We start from the raw sequence: 17575 nt of genomic DNA, 5'->3' as shown, positions 1-17575 counted from the left end.
CACAGTTCAAGAGGAGTAGGCCTTCTGCTTGGGATCTGGGGACGGCTGACTCCAGTGACATGAACGAACAATGAGATCCAGACACCAATGAATTCCTGCCCACTCTGAAAGTTGTTGAGCACGAGTTTCCAAGAAACCTCATGGAGAACAAAATCAGTCTGGAGGTGTCATGTTTCTCCTCTCATTTCATTGTTTTATGTTTTTCCCCAGTTTGTTTTAAATAAATAATCTTTATAGACAATCAGAGGTCTTTTAGGAGACTCTGCCCTAAAGGGTACCTGCTCTCCACCTGTGGGCCTCTTTTCTTATACTAACTCATTGGAACTGATGCACTTTTCCTGTATTTTGCCTTTTTTAATTAGCTGCTTGTTCTTAAACAAAGATTTAAATGCATATTGTGTTGTGTCCCTTCTGCTTGTTGTTTTATCTTTCTTTTAAATATATATATATATATGCAGTGAGACTGAAGTACTACATGGAAGAGAAACATGCACAAGAAAATACGCCTATGAAGTCCCACCATTGTTTGAGCAGGTGTAACAATTTAATCAGAGGATTTTTTAAAAACTATTTTGGATGGATATTTTGCTTGTTTTGTCTGTAAATAGTGTACATAGATTTGTGGTATATGACAGTTTTAAGTGGTTGTAAGAAAATTAAAAAAGAGGCTTAAACTGTTCCTGGTGGTTTTGGTGTTAATGTATGCATGCTGCTTACCATAAGCAATTTGCTGTCTTGTGCGAAGGGTGGGGGAAAACTGTGAAGCCTGTTCTGTTACTTGCGTGAAAGTAAATGCAGACCATGTAAATAACCAATTGCATGGGCATCATGGTAAGAGCTTGGTTGGGTTGTATACAGCTTCCTCAAATGCAGGAGTCCCATTTATCGAAGCCGTCTTCAAAGGTAACACGTTTTGTTTCACAGGATGCTGAAATTAATATACAGGAGCTGAGGAAGAACCTATGAATCGAGGTTATTTTCTTTTGTGGCTTGCTTTGAACATACGAAGATGCTAAGATCCAAAGTGAACCTTGCAGATTCTGCTGCTCCTTCGGGATGAGTGTAAAGGTTTACACTACCCCAGCAAGTTGGAGTCTTAAAAAAGAGCTGACTTTGCTTTCCCTAAATAACACGAGGATCCACAGGATGTTTCAGAAACAAGTCAGCCTTGCAAAGTTTTTGTTTCCTTACTTGGGGCTTCAGCAGATTGTACCCATATGCTCCTCAGCACTTGTTTCCTGCCTGTGCCTCAGTCTTGAACTGATTTTATACTGGGTGCAGAAAATACATAGCAGTGAAATGAAATCGATTTGTTTAACGCTGTCCTTAAGCACCTATAAGTATGTAGGATTTAATGTAAATTTTCTGTTTGCCTTCACAGAGTGATGTATACTCGAGAGAAATCTGAAGGCTTGTGAATAGCACGTATCAGGAGGCAGCATCTTGTCTGCCACAGGTTTCAGAAGGGCTTATAGGAGTTGTGAGGAGCTGAAAACCCTTGAGGTATTTGGGGAGATTGGTCTGTTTTGAAGCATGGAATACGGAGTAACGAGGCATAAGCCCTTCAAGTTGTATTTCCAGATTCATGGCTGAAACGTGGATTTTGTGTTTAAACAAAGCATTAGGTAAATCTTTCGCCTGTGTAAGTGTCCCGGTCAGGTGGGGGAGGGGGGCGTCAGATGTTCGGCAGCAGCTGTGGAATCTTAAAAACAAGGAAGTGGGTCACGTCCCTGTTTGAAAAGCAGTGCTTGATGTCTGTGATCCTTGTGTGCAAGGGGGAGAGCAGGCAGCTACTTTGGTCCTTGCTCTGTTTAGGTAACTGCTTGCGTTCCTGAGCTCTTGCTTTTGATGCAGCTCAAAGCACAGGAGCGTGGACTCGGGACTCCTTCCCTGGGGCAGCTCGACGATCCCTCCGGACGCTGGAGCCAAGGGGCGCAAGGCTCATGCCGCTGGGCGAGCAGACCTGCCCGCCCGGCTGCGGGCTCCGCTCCCCGGCAGCTCCTCCGCTCCTCACACCGAGCTGCGGGGCTGACCCGCGGCGGCCGCAGGGGTGAGACTCGGCCAATGGGATTGCGGCGCCGCCGGTGACGTAGCGGGGCGGGTGGCTCGCGCAGGAAGCGGAGTGGGGGGCGTGGGCTCGCCCGCAGGTCACGACGTCGCTGTCGCCGCCGCCGCTGTGCGCCGCTGAGGCGGGCGCTGGCTGGGCTTCGCCATGGGGCTACCGCCGCCCAACGGCAGCCTCGGCTTCACCGACGGCCCCCCGCAGCCGGGCGGGGGTGCGCCGGTGGGGCCGGGAGACCGCGGCTGCGAGAACGGAGCCCTCATGGACAGCTTCGGCATCTTCCTGCAGGGGCTCCTGGGCGTCGTGGCCTTCAGCACCCTCATGCGTGAGTTCGGCGGGGGCGGGCCGCGGCCTCTGGGCCTCGCCGGTTCCGAGCGGCCTGGCAGCAGCGGCCGGGCCGCGGCCGCACGGGTCCTTCCGCGTCGGGGGTCTCGGGCTGGATTAATGGTGCCGTCACCTCGCTGCAGTGCCCTGAGGCCGTCCAGGGCTATACCGGGCTCCCGGCCGGACGACGGCCTGAGGAAGTGCAGCCGCGGCAGGCGCTTTGCTGGTGTCAGGTGAGCGGCAGCAGGGCCGTGAGGTGAGGCCGCGGGACACGGCTCGGCAATTCCGGAGGCCTCTTGATGCTCCCCGTGCTCCTCTGACCAGGACTGTGCGCCTGGAGGGCTGTGGGGAACGGCCGGTGGGCTCTGAAGGTAGGCGCTTAGGATGAGCAGCGTTGTTTCCCAGAGGCTGGGTGTCAAGTGCTAAAAGCACATGACTTTCTGAAACTTGCTTTCCTAATGTTTGCATCGATGTCAGTACAATTTATCACTTTTGGTGTGGGCACATATTCGCTTTGAATGCAGCAGCAGGATGCAATGGTGTGTGCAGGATTACTCAGGTTTAAAACATACAAAAGACGAGGGTTTGGCTGTGTCAGTTTTATTGCAAGTGCACCTTGTCACATTGTCAATAGCACAGTCAGACACGCTTGTTTAAATCACAGCGCACTGTGCCGCGCTTGCTCCGTACCTTGGAGCTGAAGCAGCCAGTGAGCTCGTGTGCCTGCTTGCAGCAGCTCAGCTGATGAGCGGGAACTTGTTACCTGTTCGTTTGAATTTGGTGGAAAGGCAAGGACTCGAGTGACTCCAACCCTGCCTGCTCTGAGGGAACCGCAACAACGTGGAGCAGTTCTAGTAGTTTTTTCTCTCTGGCCCATAGGTAGTGCCCCTTCAGTTGAGGAGTTAAAAAGGGAGCGTCAGCTGCATGTGTTTTATAGTTTGAGCTAAAGACCAAGATCCTGTTTATGTTTGAATGGCACTGATACTACTTCATGCTAGTGTCATACTGCTGTGGTTAAGTCAGAAGTTTGCTAACACATTCTGCTTGCATACTTTGGTGTTTCCGTCACAGCCAACAATTGCATTGCTCTTATAAAAACTATGTATGCATGTAGCATAGTTTATATAAGCATGTAGTTGTCATGTTACTGAATGACAACAGTAGTCACTGGTGTAACATTTGCTTAGTCAGCATCCTCACAACTAGAAGTGTTAAAAGTTTGCAAACAGAAGTACTGCTTTAAGATGATGATGTGTAAGCATTGTTTTTAGAATGAAGAGATTCACCCAGATAATTCAGATGGGTTGTATGTCAAAAGATGAAGGACTGCAGATGTTATTTTCTGGATAGGATTTTTTTTCTCGGAATGGTATCGCTTATTTTATGTATTTTAGAGTGACACTGGAATACTTGGTGAGGACAAGAAGAAGTGTACACAAGAAGATTGTAATGGGAAAACAAAAGCCTGGTTGTAAGCTGCACTTCCTGACTTTGGCTAGATATTTTTAAACCATGAACGATTAGAAGCAGACTGTCAATAAAGGGCTTGCAATTGTGGAAGAAGGAGGTGAAAGCAAGGTAGCTGGTCCTTGCAGTGGTACTGGTGAGGAAAGGAATCTGTTTCCAGAAGAGTTTAGAGCAAAAAAGGTAGCAACTTGTCATGCTTACAGGTGCTTATATTTAGCAACTGAAGGATGGGTATGTTTGATCCAGGTTTGACAGCCATGTTCTTTTCTACTTAGTTTTGGGCCTGTCTCCTAGCAGGAGGAGAAGCTGGCCTCACACTGGACCAGTTATACTGGCAAACTGGCAGTTCCCCCTCAGTTAAGTGCTGTGCTGGGGCGATGGTTTTGTCTGCCCAAATGTTTCTGTCCTTTTTGTATCATACGCAAAGCGCCTGGAATGTTGTTCCAAAACCCTTAAAAATTGCCTCTACAAATAGGACTTTTTGTGATCTCATGTGACAGAGAAGTGGGAACTTGTGGCTGGGAACAGGAGGGAGGGTGTGACCTCTCCTCAGCAGTCACGGTTGTTCCTGTCCCTGAGCTGCTGTGGCAGAAGGGATGGCACAGCTTCTGGAGCTGGATCACGGAACTGATACAGCAAGAAAAATAAACAGGGAAATGTAGTTATTTGTAAGCTGGAGTATTTCTGTGCTCTGGTCCTCCAGCTGTCCAGCACAACTGAGGTGATCGTGCTGAGGAAGGAACAAGTGGCTGTACATGTGGACTGCTGGAGAAGTGGCACTGCTGCCCGGCAGAGGTGGGCCTCCCTTTCGAATGGCATTAATTGTCTGTGAGTGGCTGTATCACTTCTCCAGCTCTTTGTAAAAAGTCAGAGAGCTGAAGACGAACGACTGGCTGGTATTTAAATTTAATATTTGAATTTGACTTATAAAGGGAAAATAGCTTGTCTTTTTGTGTGGCGGTCCTTTTCTTTCTTCTATTTGGAAGGAAATCCTAGAAGGAGATACTAAAATACTTGGGTATAAATGGTGCAGAATCCTATGCAGAAACAGAAATGAAAGTAGTGGCAACAGAAATACATTGTGCAAATGTTCTATATGCACAGAGGCTGTTTTCCTTTGAAAAATATTTGGTTTGACGTGTAAAGAATGAAATTTTTTTGTAAGTGCCTAAATCAAAGGCTGACCCAGACTTGCCCTTTTCTAGATAACTCTTGCCATGCTTGCCTTCAGTGGAATGAAGGCAAGTTTGTACTGGTTTGTTCTGATTATAGTAACTGACTGTAAGAGGAGGACCTTTTCTTTGCCTCGTTGGTGGATGTTCATCTACAAATGACTGAAGGATTGTTCTTAGAGCTAAATTGTTTAAGCTTGCCACCTTCTTGTTTGTGAGCCTACTCAATTGCTGTAAAGTTATGCTATCAGCTGACCCACCACTGACATCAGTTAAACTTTGTATTTTAAGAGCTAAAATGTGGTCAAGTGTCAGGCTTTTAATTTGTTGAAGATGTGACTCTGACAGAGGGAGTGTGGAAACTGCATTGCTGAGACTGTCTTCTAATGCTTCGAAGAATTAATCATGTGATCAGCCTGCCTTGTGTGTGCCCTCACTATTGAATTGGCACAACCAGGAAGTGACAGGAACAGAGACTTTCTCACTTTGAGCTGATGAAATGACCATTTGAAGTTAAATCTGAAATTTCCTTTTCTTCGTAGCTCTTGCCTCCCAGTTCTGTCACACAGGGAATGAAGAGCAGTTTAACTTATTCCTTTACCTCACAGTAGCCTTTTAAATGAGTGTCTCTTCTGTTATTTTCAGATTCAAATATACAACCCGTCATAACTCCCTGAATCTTTTTCTTGTAGGAGTTATGTTAGTTATCGTCTACCCTGACTTTATGCAGGAGCCTTCCTAACGCCCTTAATGTAAGAACAGATGTTTGCATTTGTCTTTATTGCTGTAAGTGTAAGGCCTCCCAGATCTACTACTTAGTCGATCGTATTTCAGATCTTGCCCTCCTTCTCTTTGTGTAAAGCACTGTGTGCTAGAGAAGTGCTTTCCTGATATCTGAGTAAGCAGTGAATATACTTAATATTATTGGAGCCCATCAGTGTGTTGTCTTTAATCACTGTGGATTAATCTTTCCTGCTCAGAGTTTGATTCTCTGCTGTGAAGCTAAAGATGTGTTGAAACACTTTCACCCAGACACTGCGGATGTTCCAGTACATCAGTAGTTGTGCTGGAGTTGGGTGAGACAACTTCTGTTGCTTCCTTCTTAGTAACCATAGGCTGTAACTCCCTGCCAGAGGCAACTAACTGATTAAAAACTACCTGTTTGTGGCAAATTTGCTTGGCTTGGCAGCCCTTTTGGATTCTGGCCACTCACTCTCAAGTCTGTTAGCCTGCTTTTTTGAAGTCTGCTGTTTAATTTTACTCTTGTCCCTCCTACCTAAGTGTGTGTTATTTTCCACCCTTGGTTATTTAAGCCAAGCCACTTCTTAACAGGAAGTCTTAATGGGTTTCCCTTGGTGGAAAAGATGGATGTTTATGCTTTAAGTCAGTAAGCCAGACATATTTTTTCAAAGTTTGCCATTATAATGCTTGTATCTTGTTTCATAAGGAACTTGATTTTAAAATAACGGCTTTGTTCTTAAGTGGGTTTTTTCTTGATAGTGTAGTTTTTTATTTACTGATGCTACAGAGTTGGTTGGTATAATAGGATCTGTGTTGTCGGTAATTCTAAGCACCTTCTGAGCATTTTTTGGTTAGACTTTTATCGGTAACAAGTGATTAGAGTGGAGTTAGCTCACTATTCCCACACGTGTGTGATGTAGGCATAGTTGTAAGTAATGTAAGCTTTATCAGCCAAACTGGCAGAAAGGCGTGGGGAAAAAAAACGTTGCCCGTCCCTTTACCCTGTCTGACACAACCTGCTTCATGTACTTATCTTGAATACGTTGTTTATTCACTAAGCTTCTTTATCGGTAGATTGGTACCTTATCAGTGTGGCTATGTTTGTTTTGGGGTACTTAGGAACAGCTGAGAAATTACATGCGAGTCGTGTTGTTAAATTACTGAAATAGAAATATTGCTTGGTCCTCTGCAGGTAAAAGGTTTGTGTCTGTGTGGGGCAAATACAAATAGGCTGTGAAGGAGAGCGGGGTGTGTGGGTCTGTTGCCTTTTTATGGCTTTATTATAGTTTGTTTCTACTTGCACTGGGAAGTTAAATGGCAGGGGAGAGGTGCAGTGAATAACTGAGTAGGTGAGTTTGTCGTTGAGGGTCACAGCTGAGGAAAAAACCCAAGCAATTCTTATAAAAGATACTGTGTATATATATTTTTTTAAGGTCTTTTTTTGCTTATAGTGCCTTCAAAGAAATACCTTAAAAATGACACCCCTAGGATCAGTTTACTTTACAGCAAGGTTTTCCAACCTGATAAGCCATTCAAGGAAAGCGAATGTTTCTTCAGATAATAAGCTGTCTTAGTAAGTAGCTCAGTGGACTTTGAAATGCTGTAGTAAAACTATGCTTTTCAGAGGTATGATTTCATATTTGTGTGAAGGTAAGGGAGTATTAGTGCAGGAGATAATGTTCCAGGGAGCAGGGACTTGAGAAGGAATTTAAAGTAATTCCAGTGGCCTTTCAAAAAAAAATCTTACAGAAAACTATGAGATGAAAAAGAGCCAAAGCATATGTTTTTAGTTGTTTTCTGTAGCAATTTTCTTTCTGCTTGAGCAGATTTAAGGAACATGGAAATGGCAGGGAGTTGGCTTTGATATCCCATAAAATCAGCAGTGGAATACCAGCTTCTGAGTAGCAGTATCAAGTTTATTCTACCTGGCCATTTTCTAAGATGAAGGGAGAAGCCTGTTGGCAGGGTGGTGTTTTATTAACAAAGACATTGTTTTAAAAGACTTGATATTACTGACTTGTTAACATGCCATCCTTTTATGTATTCGTTCTGAGTGACGTGGTACATGTTCACATGAGTTGCTGAGGACTGCCTCATGTTCTTTGTGTGACACATTTTAAAACTCATCTCATACAGAATTTCAAATCACAAATAGGACCTTTCCTATTGCTGAAAATAGGAAGAGTATTGTACTTACACACTGCAGCACACTTTGCAGAATGTGCTGTATTTTGTTTCCTAGAGCTCTTTGTGAGTGAAGGTACCTGGTGAATTGCCAGGTGTATGTAGAATGTGTGTTCCAATGTCTAGTCGGACCTAGTATTAGATAGTCTGAAGTGACTTTAAGGGCCGCTTTCAGGTACCATCGCGATGTCGTGGTTTCAGCCCAGGTGGCAACTAAGTACCACACAGCCGCGTGTCACCGGAGAGCAGGTGGGTGGCCCGGCAAGACCATGGACAGCTCCGCCGGGGTGGCAGGGCAAAGCCCAGCCCCGAGAGCTTCCGTTTTGGTCTGTGTTGGGTTTTCCTTAAGGACTCCCTGTGTAAAGCAGATCCTCATCTTACATGGCAGTCAGTCTGAGGTCTGACTGTCTGACTACCCGGTATGAAGGGATGATGTGATCCTCTCCCACCTGGCTGGCAGCCCAGGAGGAAGCAAGAGGGCATGATGGTAGTAGAAAGAAGGCGTATTTACCCCTTGCTCCTTCAGGCCCCATCCATGGTAATTAGCAATGATCGGTATCTTAGTGGGCTGTAGTAGCTATTAGTCTGCAGGTTAAGTGGCTGCTTGTGGCTGCAGGACTTGGAAAAGCCCTGTGAGGTCACTTTGGTCACAGCCAAGTAAATTATGCTTTACAATGATCAAGTGCTTTGTTTATTCTCAGACGGTGAAGTATGGCAGACAGCCATGTAACATGACTGCTTCTTGTCTGTTTTAAATAAATCATCAGGCCTTTCAGTGTCTGTGTGACATTCTTATCTGTGTTTGAGACAAAAGTGAGAGATGCACTACAAGCTGTAGCAGGGGGAGGAGAGGGGAAGCAACCATGTGAGTGAATTAGCTAAGTAAATGGCTTTCTTTTGCCGTGGTAATATTGTAGTGCTTTTTAATGTATGAAATATCTAGTAATGTAAATTCTGTCCATTCCAAGCTCTCCAGGAAAAGACAAACCTTTCTAACAAATTTCATGTTGTACAAAACGAAGTAATAATAGCATCAGGAAGTACTGAGCTGATTCTTTTTCAAGTGAAGCAAATAACCTGAAAGGAATTTAGGAATAATAATTTTGGAATTGTTTTCTATTTTGAAAACTGAAAACCAGTCTTATTTTGTAGCATAGTTATGTACATGTCTTTGCATTTATTGCCAACAAGAGAAACATGTTTTTGTAATGTTCATTCTTGCTTAAACTACATTTTCTTGGGGTTTTTGATTAAAACTGCCTACAGGATGCCTGATTCTTTGTTGGATGTAGATTGTAATAGCACTTTATTGGGTGGCTTAACATCCTGATGGTGTCAGGTCATTAATATGTGTCACTAAATCCAGCAACTATTGCCATAAATGCCATGCAAGTAAAAGTTAAGGAAAAAAAACAAAAAGTACAAATTCAGATAAATAATCTGTAAGTAAGTTGCACTTTTCATTAACAATTGTCTAATGCCCTTTTTTGTCTTGTTGGCTCAGAATGTATTAAGTTTTCATATTACTCAGCTGATTGCTGGATATAATTGTACTCCAGATAATAAGATTGCTCTAAGTATAATTTGGCATGTCATTCGCATTGTGAAATGTTTAGGAAAAAGGATAAGTTATGTTGACATTTGTGAACTATTAAAGTGATAAATTAAGCAGAAACTCTGAAGCTGTGTTTAATTAGAACTAACTTGTGGACTGTTAGCTAGCCTGTTGTTTAACTGTGCACTGCATAATGGATATGTTCTTGACTAGTGTTTTATAATTAAATTTGTAAGGAGCTGATTGTACAAACACTGCATTTTTGTGTTCTGCAGTGATATTAATTTCATGGTTAATGAAGTTTGCATTCTTAAACTGGTATTTAACAAGGTCTTATCTGGGTGGATTCTGTTGATGAAATGAAAAATCAGGTCTGCCTCCTCATGCCTGCTGGTAGGAAATTCTTCACATTATAAAAGATTTCTTGATCACAGCATGATGTATTCCCTAACAAAACTTAATATGTTAAATCTCACTGGCACACTGAATAGGAGGTTGGAGCTTGCATGAGGCTGCCTTTGCAAGTGGTGTTGTACAGGGATAAGGTTTTAGGGTTTAATCAGGAATAATTAAACTTGTTTGCACTGTTGCTCAAAATACTGAAGATCTGTTTTTCTAGCACTGACCCTAAATCACATATGTTATTTAAATTCGCTGTTATAACCTAGTGCATATGTTACATGTAATGAATGTTGGGGGTAAAAATGGACTAAAATGGATTCAGAGTTCAGACCTCTCATAGCTTGCATTCATGGTTTGGATCCATAGTTCCACATATAAGTTAGTTCAGGGGCATGCTGAGCTATAGCAAGGAAAAGACATCTCAAGGAAGGTACTAAACTTGGTTTTTCTGTTGTTCATGATGTTTGGTTTGGTTTTTGGGTTTGTTTATCTAGAAATTGCAATTTTTTTAATAGTCAAATGTTTTTGTAGTTTTAACTTAGGTCATCTTAACTTTTGTCACCTTTTTGGCTACCTCAGATTCTAAGGCAAACCATTCCTCATCTTGCCATGATTAATGTGATGGCTTCTCTGGGAGAAGAGGAGCACAGTACTGTTCCCTTGTTTTGTCTGGTCACAGGGCATTAAATAGAGCTTGGAGGATTTGGGAAGCAGCTGCCTGTAAGCTGCTCAAGACAGAAAGATTTGTGACAAGAAGTTTATTTGTGTACTTACTCTCTTTGAGACGTCTCTCCCTTGCTGTGTTCCACTGACGCTGTGGAAGGAGATGAACCAATGGAAGTAACTAGAAATCTTTGGTGAGAGGTAAACTAGAGAGAGAAGTTCCTGGATTTGTGAGAGTTTCAAATGTAACAGCAAATTTTATAGGACTGATGCTGTTTTGGTAACCGGTAAACCTTAGGGAATCATCGTCCTGGATTTCAGTGCTTAGAACTTGGCCAAATACTGTTTTATAGAGTACATCTTACCAATTTTGGACATGCTAGCCAGTCACCTGGAATGAGCACTCACAGAAATAACCTTTGCTTGGTTTTTGTTGTTCCACTCTAGTTATTTTTTTTTTCCATTTATCAAAAATACAGGTTTTATTTTTCCCCATGGAACAGAAATGACAAACAGCTATTCACAACTAACAGTATATATCCTCTGTCTCTAGTAATTTTTGAAGATGTGCTCTACAATTTTAATTCCTTTTAAGAATAACTGCTCTTTTTAACTTGTGCTGGAAAAGCAGCTACTATGCAGCATCTTCCAGCATAGCTTTCTCTTTTGAGGCGGATGATGTGACTAGCAGTGTATGTTATTTTATATGCATAGGGGTTTAATGCTTTCTTTGGAACGTAATTGTAATGTTACAAGATGAAATGGTCTAAGGTGCTTTAAAATTAAACTGGGGGAAAAAAAACAACCCATCCTCCTCCATATGATCTTAAAACCTTGAGGTTTTTTATGGCAGTCCGATTTAGTGCTGGCATTAGGTTTTGGTGTTGTGAAGCTTTTATGAAACTTACGCAAATGGTAAGAAGTATGAAGCTTTACCATTAAAAAGAATGCTTATGCACATATTATGTTACATATTTTCATCTTGATTTCAGAAGTCTAATTTATACAGGGAACACCTAGTTGTTGGTATATTATATCAAAGAAATCTGCATAATTGGCCATGACTCCTCTCATGATATCTGATAGTGTGTTAAGAGAATGTATGAACATAGGTTCTGTATCTTTTTTTCTTTGTAAAACAGCTGGTGCTATGTGAAATGTGTCTTGCTTACAGTTCAATGCTTCAATAGTTTCAGCAGCCTAGGAAGAATGAATCTGGTAAGCAAAGCTACTTGGAATTTAATGGACTCTAAACATACAGTGTACATCTACCTTTGGCCTTCTTGATTTAATATATTTGCTGTTTATCATTTTTCTACAAATAGAAACACAGTTTTCACTTTACACTCTTTCTGCATGTATCTGAACTCACATATTGGGTTTGCTTTGTGCTTTTAAAACGGCTACAATCACTGGCTTAATTAATATTTTAATGAATGATGAGTGAGTTTCTGTCTGTGCTTTGGCAGTTCTCTCTATTCCCAAGAGCTGGTTTAAAACAACTGGCTTGAATGACTTAAAGTTCATTGATACCTGTTGTCATGCTAATAACGTTAGGAAAGCTTCATGTATTATTGAGTGATCTTGTGAATGCTGTACATGAAAATGGTGTTGTGAATCATAAATTGCTGCTTAGTGCACATTAATACAGATTGATTCTGTTTGTTTTGTACTAAATAATTCATGTTTCCCAAATGGTTCTTATTTTTAATGCGGGGGGAGAGGGGGGAGGAAACCCACTTGAACACAGCAGACTGCATGTTCCAGCTCTCACTAGGTGTGTGTGTCGCATGGTAGGAGTGCTAGGTCTGTTTCTCCAGCAACCTACCTGTTTTTTGTGAGGGTAGTTGTTTAATAACACCTAGTTCTGAGTGCTTGCAGGAGGGCTGGATATTAAACTTCTAAAACCAATTGTACAGGTACTTTCAATACTGGAGGCTTAGATTTATTTTGCTTTAAGTATCTCATACCTGCTGAAGACACAGACCAGCATATGCTTCTGTTACTGAAAGTGCTGGGAAATTGTATTTATTGTGACCTTTCAAATGGAGCATGCTTTGGGTGAACAGTGCTGCATATGCTAAATGGAGAGATAACAAGTGTCTGTCTCTAAGATCAAATCTTGTCTTATAACTTTAATAGGTGGTTAAAAAGTTCCTGAGCTAGTTGTTTGGTTTACCTTAGAATTCTTAAAGGAGTTCCTTGCAACCCTTCAGTGTTGCTGTAGTGCTGGTGTGCCTTTCAGGGAGTAAAGGGCTGAATACTTTTGTTTATATAGTGTGCACTACATGGATTTTCTGACTTCTAAAGGACTGCTTTCTCTGGGGAGATCAGAAATAAGTTAGCAATTGAGAATGAGAGCTTGTGCCTAGCTGTATTAAATACTAGCTGTATTAAAAGTAACCTTTACCTTTAAAAAAAGGTATGTCTGGGCTGCATGCTCTACTAAGACACATTTGTTTTCTTTATTGACAGGCAATTAATGCCTCTGTCAGAACCACACTATCATGTGCTGCCAGGATGCATGAGATCAGCCTTGGTGAAATTGGCTTAGGCTGGGTTGTCTGTGGCAGGTAATATTTGTGTCTCCTGCAGCCAATCTTTACAAGCTAAAGCATTTGGAAGATACATTTTTTGAGATTAAAATATGTACGTGTTAGGAATAAAAAGCTCACCAACATCATGAAATGTGCTTGGCCGCTCTTCCTGAAGCAACAACATTGTCTGCTTTATTCCAAAGCTCAGGTTGCACTGGTTTTAATTTTTCCTGGTAATGATTTGTCCTCTCCTCCCCTGCACTGTGAAGAGGAGCTACTTTTTACAATAGGCACTCCCTTAGCTATCATAAAGCCTTTGTAGGGACGAAATTTCCGTGTAGGCTTTGAGCTAGGTGTGGAAGCAGGTAGGAAGTAAATGTTTTTACTGAGGCAGTTTCCAGTAACTGCAATTCTCCGGTGTTTATCCAGCAAGCACTGCTGCCTATCTGATAGCTTAGGTGAAATACAGTGTTGGCACATCATTTTCCGTCATCTGTGTTGAGGCAAAAAAGCCCTGCTTATGAGATAGCTGGGCTTGGTGGATGCTCAGCACTAGCTTATCTAACTGCAGTAAAACAAAGTCCTTGTTCTCTGCTTTAACAAGAGTGCCAGTCAGATCCAGTTAGCTATTGCTAAGGTTTTGCTGCCCAAGAGCTGTAGCCACATTATCCTTCTAACTGTTGCCATTGGAACAAAGAGACTGGCATAAGACCTGCAGTTTTGCAGGTACTGCACAGCTGTCCAGGCACTGAATCATTAGTGTGATGATGTCCCTGAATAACGAACTCGCTGGGTCATTAAACTTTATTGTGTCCAGCATTTCTGTAAAGTTTCTCCCTGGGTAACCATCTTTAATGGACAATCTCTTAATTACACACGTATCTACAGAACCATTTAGGCCAAGGGTGAGGTGGAATTAGGAAAACAGGTTGGGTAGTTGCATGGCAAATACTGTTTTCTGTCTTACAGAAGTTTTAAAACTCCTTTTTGCAGGGGTTCGAAGCTGGTGAGCTCGTGCGCTTCATTTATCCCAGTCTTTAACATTGACTAGAACACAATTTTCCTTTGAGTGAGTTATTCCATAACTTTCTTCACCATGAAGAAACAAACCATGGTTCCTGATATCTTTCTTCAACACGTCACTGCATGTGGCTAGAAACCAGCTGCTCTAGTCCAGTATAATTTCTACTTTAGTAGAGTTGGTGTCCAAGAGTGTTGACAAGTCTTGATCATTAAGTAAAAATATAATGAAGATTTTTGGGGTTCTTATGTGGGGAAATAAGCAGGTGGGCTTTCAGGGTATCCTGTATTTGAGCATCTCAGTTGTAGCTAATGGGCTATAGGAAAAGAAGGAAGAATTGCAGTAGGGCAAAAATCGAATTGCCAGGACATTAATGGCATAAAATTCTCTCTGGAGAAATGAGCAGCAAGCCAGAAACACTGGGTTTTTTGTCTTTAGTGCAATCACATTTATTACCTGTCTTTAAATACACTCACCTGCTGTGTCCCTTGGTTTTTTTTAAGCTATGAGTAAAGGAAGATGCTGAGCTCATAACTATCACAGAAACTTTTGATAATCAAGTGATATGTGGTTGTAAGGCATCATTTTAGCTTGTTCTCATCAGGCGAGTTGTGTCTTCAAAGTTAATTTAAAATGGAAAAATTCCATTTTGGAGAAGTATGGAACTTCTTATTCCCTCTTTGCTGCTAAGAAAATAAGGGATGGGGTGCAGTGAAACTGCGAGACAAGCCTCTTAAAAGCTTTGCTGTAGTGGGAAAGGGAGGTAAGTTCAAATACACGACAAAGATCACAGGTAACGTAGCGTTCACTGATCATTGCCATTCCATGGTGGTGTGAATTTTCAGGAATGACTATTGTGCATGTGCTCATGAATTACAGACATGTTTCCCACTGTTATAGGCAAAGTGTTGATACTAACAAGCAGAACAGTGTTTTTGACAGTCTTCCTAAACAGAATTTTAAAAACTTGAAATCTGCTCTGCATATGTAGTTGATTTTACAAGTTTTTTATGGGGTTAGAAATTGCAGGATCAAATTTGTGATGCATATGTTCTCCTGATAACCAAATGTGCTCAGAATAGTTCAGTTCTCTGAGAGTAGCCATATGAAATTCTGCATCCCATTCCGAGTTTGGATGCTAATGCTCAGTTTAGCTCTTCGGCTGTTACTCAGTACATAGTTAGCAAAATAGTGTTCTACTGGAAACTTTAATACTGGAATGTTGGAAATTATGTGAATTAATATCAAAGTAGCCTTGCCGGTCACAACAGTCTTGCACTATGAGATCTCTGCTGGAGGATCTCTCTGGTTGCAACACGTTGTTCAGGGAGCCCAGCAAAGCCATCCTGCTGGAGGAGATTTACCACTCTCATGATACAACACTGCATGGAAGCTCAAGCTGCCGCAGACTTCTGACTGTTAAATTCTGTGCGTACGTAGATACGTGTACAGTTTATAGTTAGGCATACTTTGATCCTTTGGTAGTTGGCGCAAATCTTGGAGCTTTTAAGTGTCATATCACAGAAGGATGATTTTTAGACTTATAGGCCAATTTTTGTTGGAAGAGACCCCAAATGTCACCTGCTCCCGCCGCTGCTCAGAGCAGGGCCAGCCTGGCTCCTGACTCAGAGCATAGCCCAAGTGAATTTTCAAGGTCTATGAGACTGAAGGCACTGCACGCTCTCTGGGCAGCTTGTTGCAGAGTTTACAGCTGTCACTGGAAGGATTTTGCTTCTGTCATGCTGGAGATTCCCTGGCTGTAACTTGTGGCTGTTTCCTCATGCCAGTTGCCTGTGCACCCATGAGAAGTCTCTGATTCTATCCTGGCTGAAACTGCCCACCCTCATGAGCAGGTTTGCATGTGTAATGTGCAGATGTGACCTTACCCTTACTAACCTTTCCTCCTTCTGGTTTTCGTCTCCTGTTTGGCTACCTCAGCTGTCACTTTGCTGAGGTCTCATGACAGAGATGTGTTGGAGGTTTATGAGACAAAACAGTTTTCACATGCTTTGTCTTTGACCTATTTTTTGAATGTTTTGAGAAGCACTGGAAATACAAGTGAAATTCCCCCCAATTCTCTCCTTAGAAAAGCAGTGTTATTGTACAGCTGCAGAGGACATCAAACATTTTGAATAGTCTAAGAAACACAATACATGACAACTAGAAAGATTTCAGACATCTGAGGCAGGCCAGTTCTGTGGTGCTACAAGAGCAGCCATCCAGAAACTTGGTGGGAGTTCTTGAATCCATATTGAACTTAGTTCACATCAGCAAAATATTCCACATGGTACTTTTTGAGAAGCTGAAGGAGTGAGAGAAGGGAAGGCTGAATTCCAAGTACAGGTTCAAGCATTGCTCTTTGTATTGACAGTTTGGAGAGATTTACTTTATTTCTTGTTTCTGTTCTTATATATGACTTTTATTTTTCCCCGTGAGTCTTCAGTTTTCTGGAATACTGATTGCAAAACTCCTATGTTTCTAACTGTTAGAAAGCCTTCCACAGTACTCTGGCATTTATTATTCTTAGACTTTCAATGAAATGAGAAGACAATTTAATGAACTTGGATTTTGCATTAACAATACTCTGCCTTATATGCTTATCTGTTATCAGTCCGTCTGGCAGCTCACATGCCTGTTGGCAGAAGTGCTTTTATTTCCTTTCCTGACAAATTCTGGCATTGAATGTATAAACAAGCAGTGCTGCTTTCTTCATTTATAATTCAGCATGAAATTCTGAATATTATTAGTTAATTAATATTAAATATGGTGAATTCTTGCTAGTGCGAGTGTAACGCTCCGAATTGAAGCATATGGAGTGGTCCCACCTCCTCAGTGAGAAGTTGGCAGATTGAGATCCATCTGTCAGCTGCCACACGCACCAGTGCACATCTCTGAGTTTACAGTGAGGCAATGCAGACTGCCAAGAGAAACTGAGAGTGGGGCTGAAAGCTGAGTGTGGCTACAATCATGACATCTATTGGAGGTGGGCAATGGGAAGAATTGCTTTCCCCTCCCCAATCAGAGATCCTTAAAACATTTACAGAATCTTTATTAGGGGGGGAGAGGGGGGGGAATGCTGGGGTTTAGTTGCAAAATTAATGTATTAATAGCAAACATGCTATGAACTGTGAGCTTACCAGTGTGGTTATTTACAGTCTGAGGGGTTTTTGCTCAATTTGCTTACTGGGAAGGCCTCAGCTGTCTACAGCCATACAGAAAACTTGCTCCCTTGCTGGGGAAGAAATGAAATTGCGCTCAACTTGAACCAGTCTGAAGTGATAGTATATTGTGCTGCATAGGCAGTGTAACCTGCATACTGCATCAGGGGGATGTAGGGAAATTCCTGGCAATACCTATGTGTGTCAGAAATACCTGATGCTTGCAGACACAGAGCTGCAAAGAAACTAGGCTGAGCAGGCAACCCTGTTTCATATGGATCCAGCAGGC

The 17575-nt window shown here is 42.1% G+C and overlaps 1 protein-coding gene across 3 annotated transcripts in view; it reads left to right on the top strand.

The window, feature by feature from the left end:
* The first annotated feature begins 2095 nt into the window (after positions 1-2095).
* The window catches only part of LOC308224989 (musculoskeletal embryonic nuclear protein 1), a 43110-nt gene continuing 27630 nt past the window's right edge, over positions 2096-17575 (top strand). Inside the window, exon 1 of one of the 3 annotated variants that reach the window (XM_080625424.1) lies at positions 2096-2387. In XM_080625424.1, the coding sequence (XP_080481550.1) occupies positions 2213-2387 (175 nt within the window). In that variant the 5' untranslated portion in view covers positions 2096-2212. Of the gene's footprint in view, positions 2388-16909; positions 17112-17575 lie in introns of those variants that run through there. The other 2 variants (XM_080625423.1, XM_080625425.1) reach the window with 2 other exon arrangements.

The sequence above is a fragment of the Psittacula echo genome (genome assembly GCF_963264785.1).
Source record: "Psittacula echo genome assembly, chromosome: 9".
Classification (NCBI taxonomy): Eukaryota; Metazoa; Chordata; class Aves; order Psittaciformes; family Psittacidae; genus Psittacula; species Psittacula echo.
Note: the sequence above shows the minus strand (reverse complement) of the source record. Positions and strands in the feature narration are given on the sequence as shown.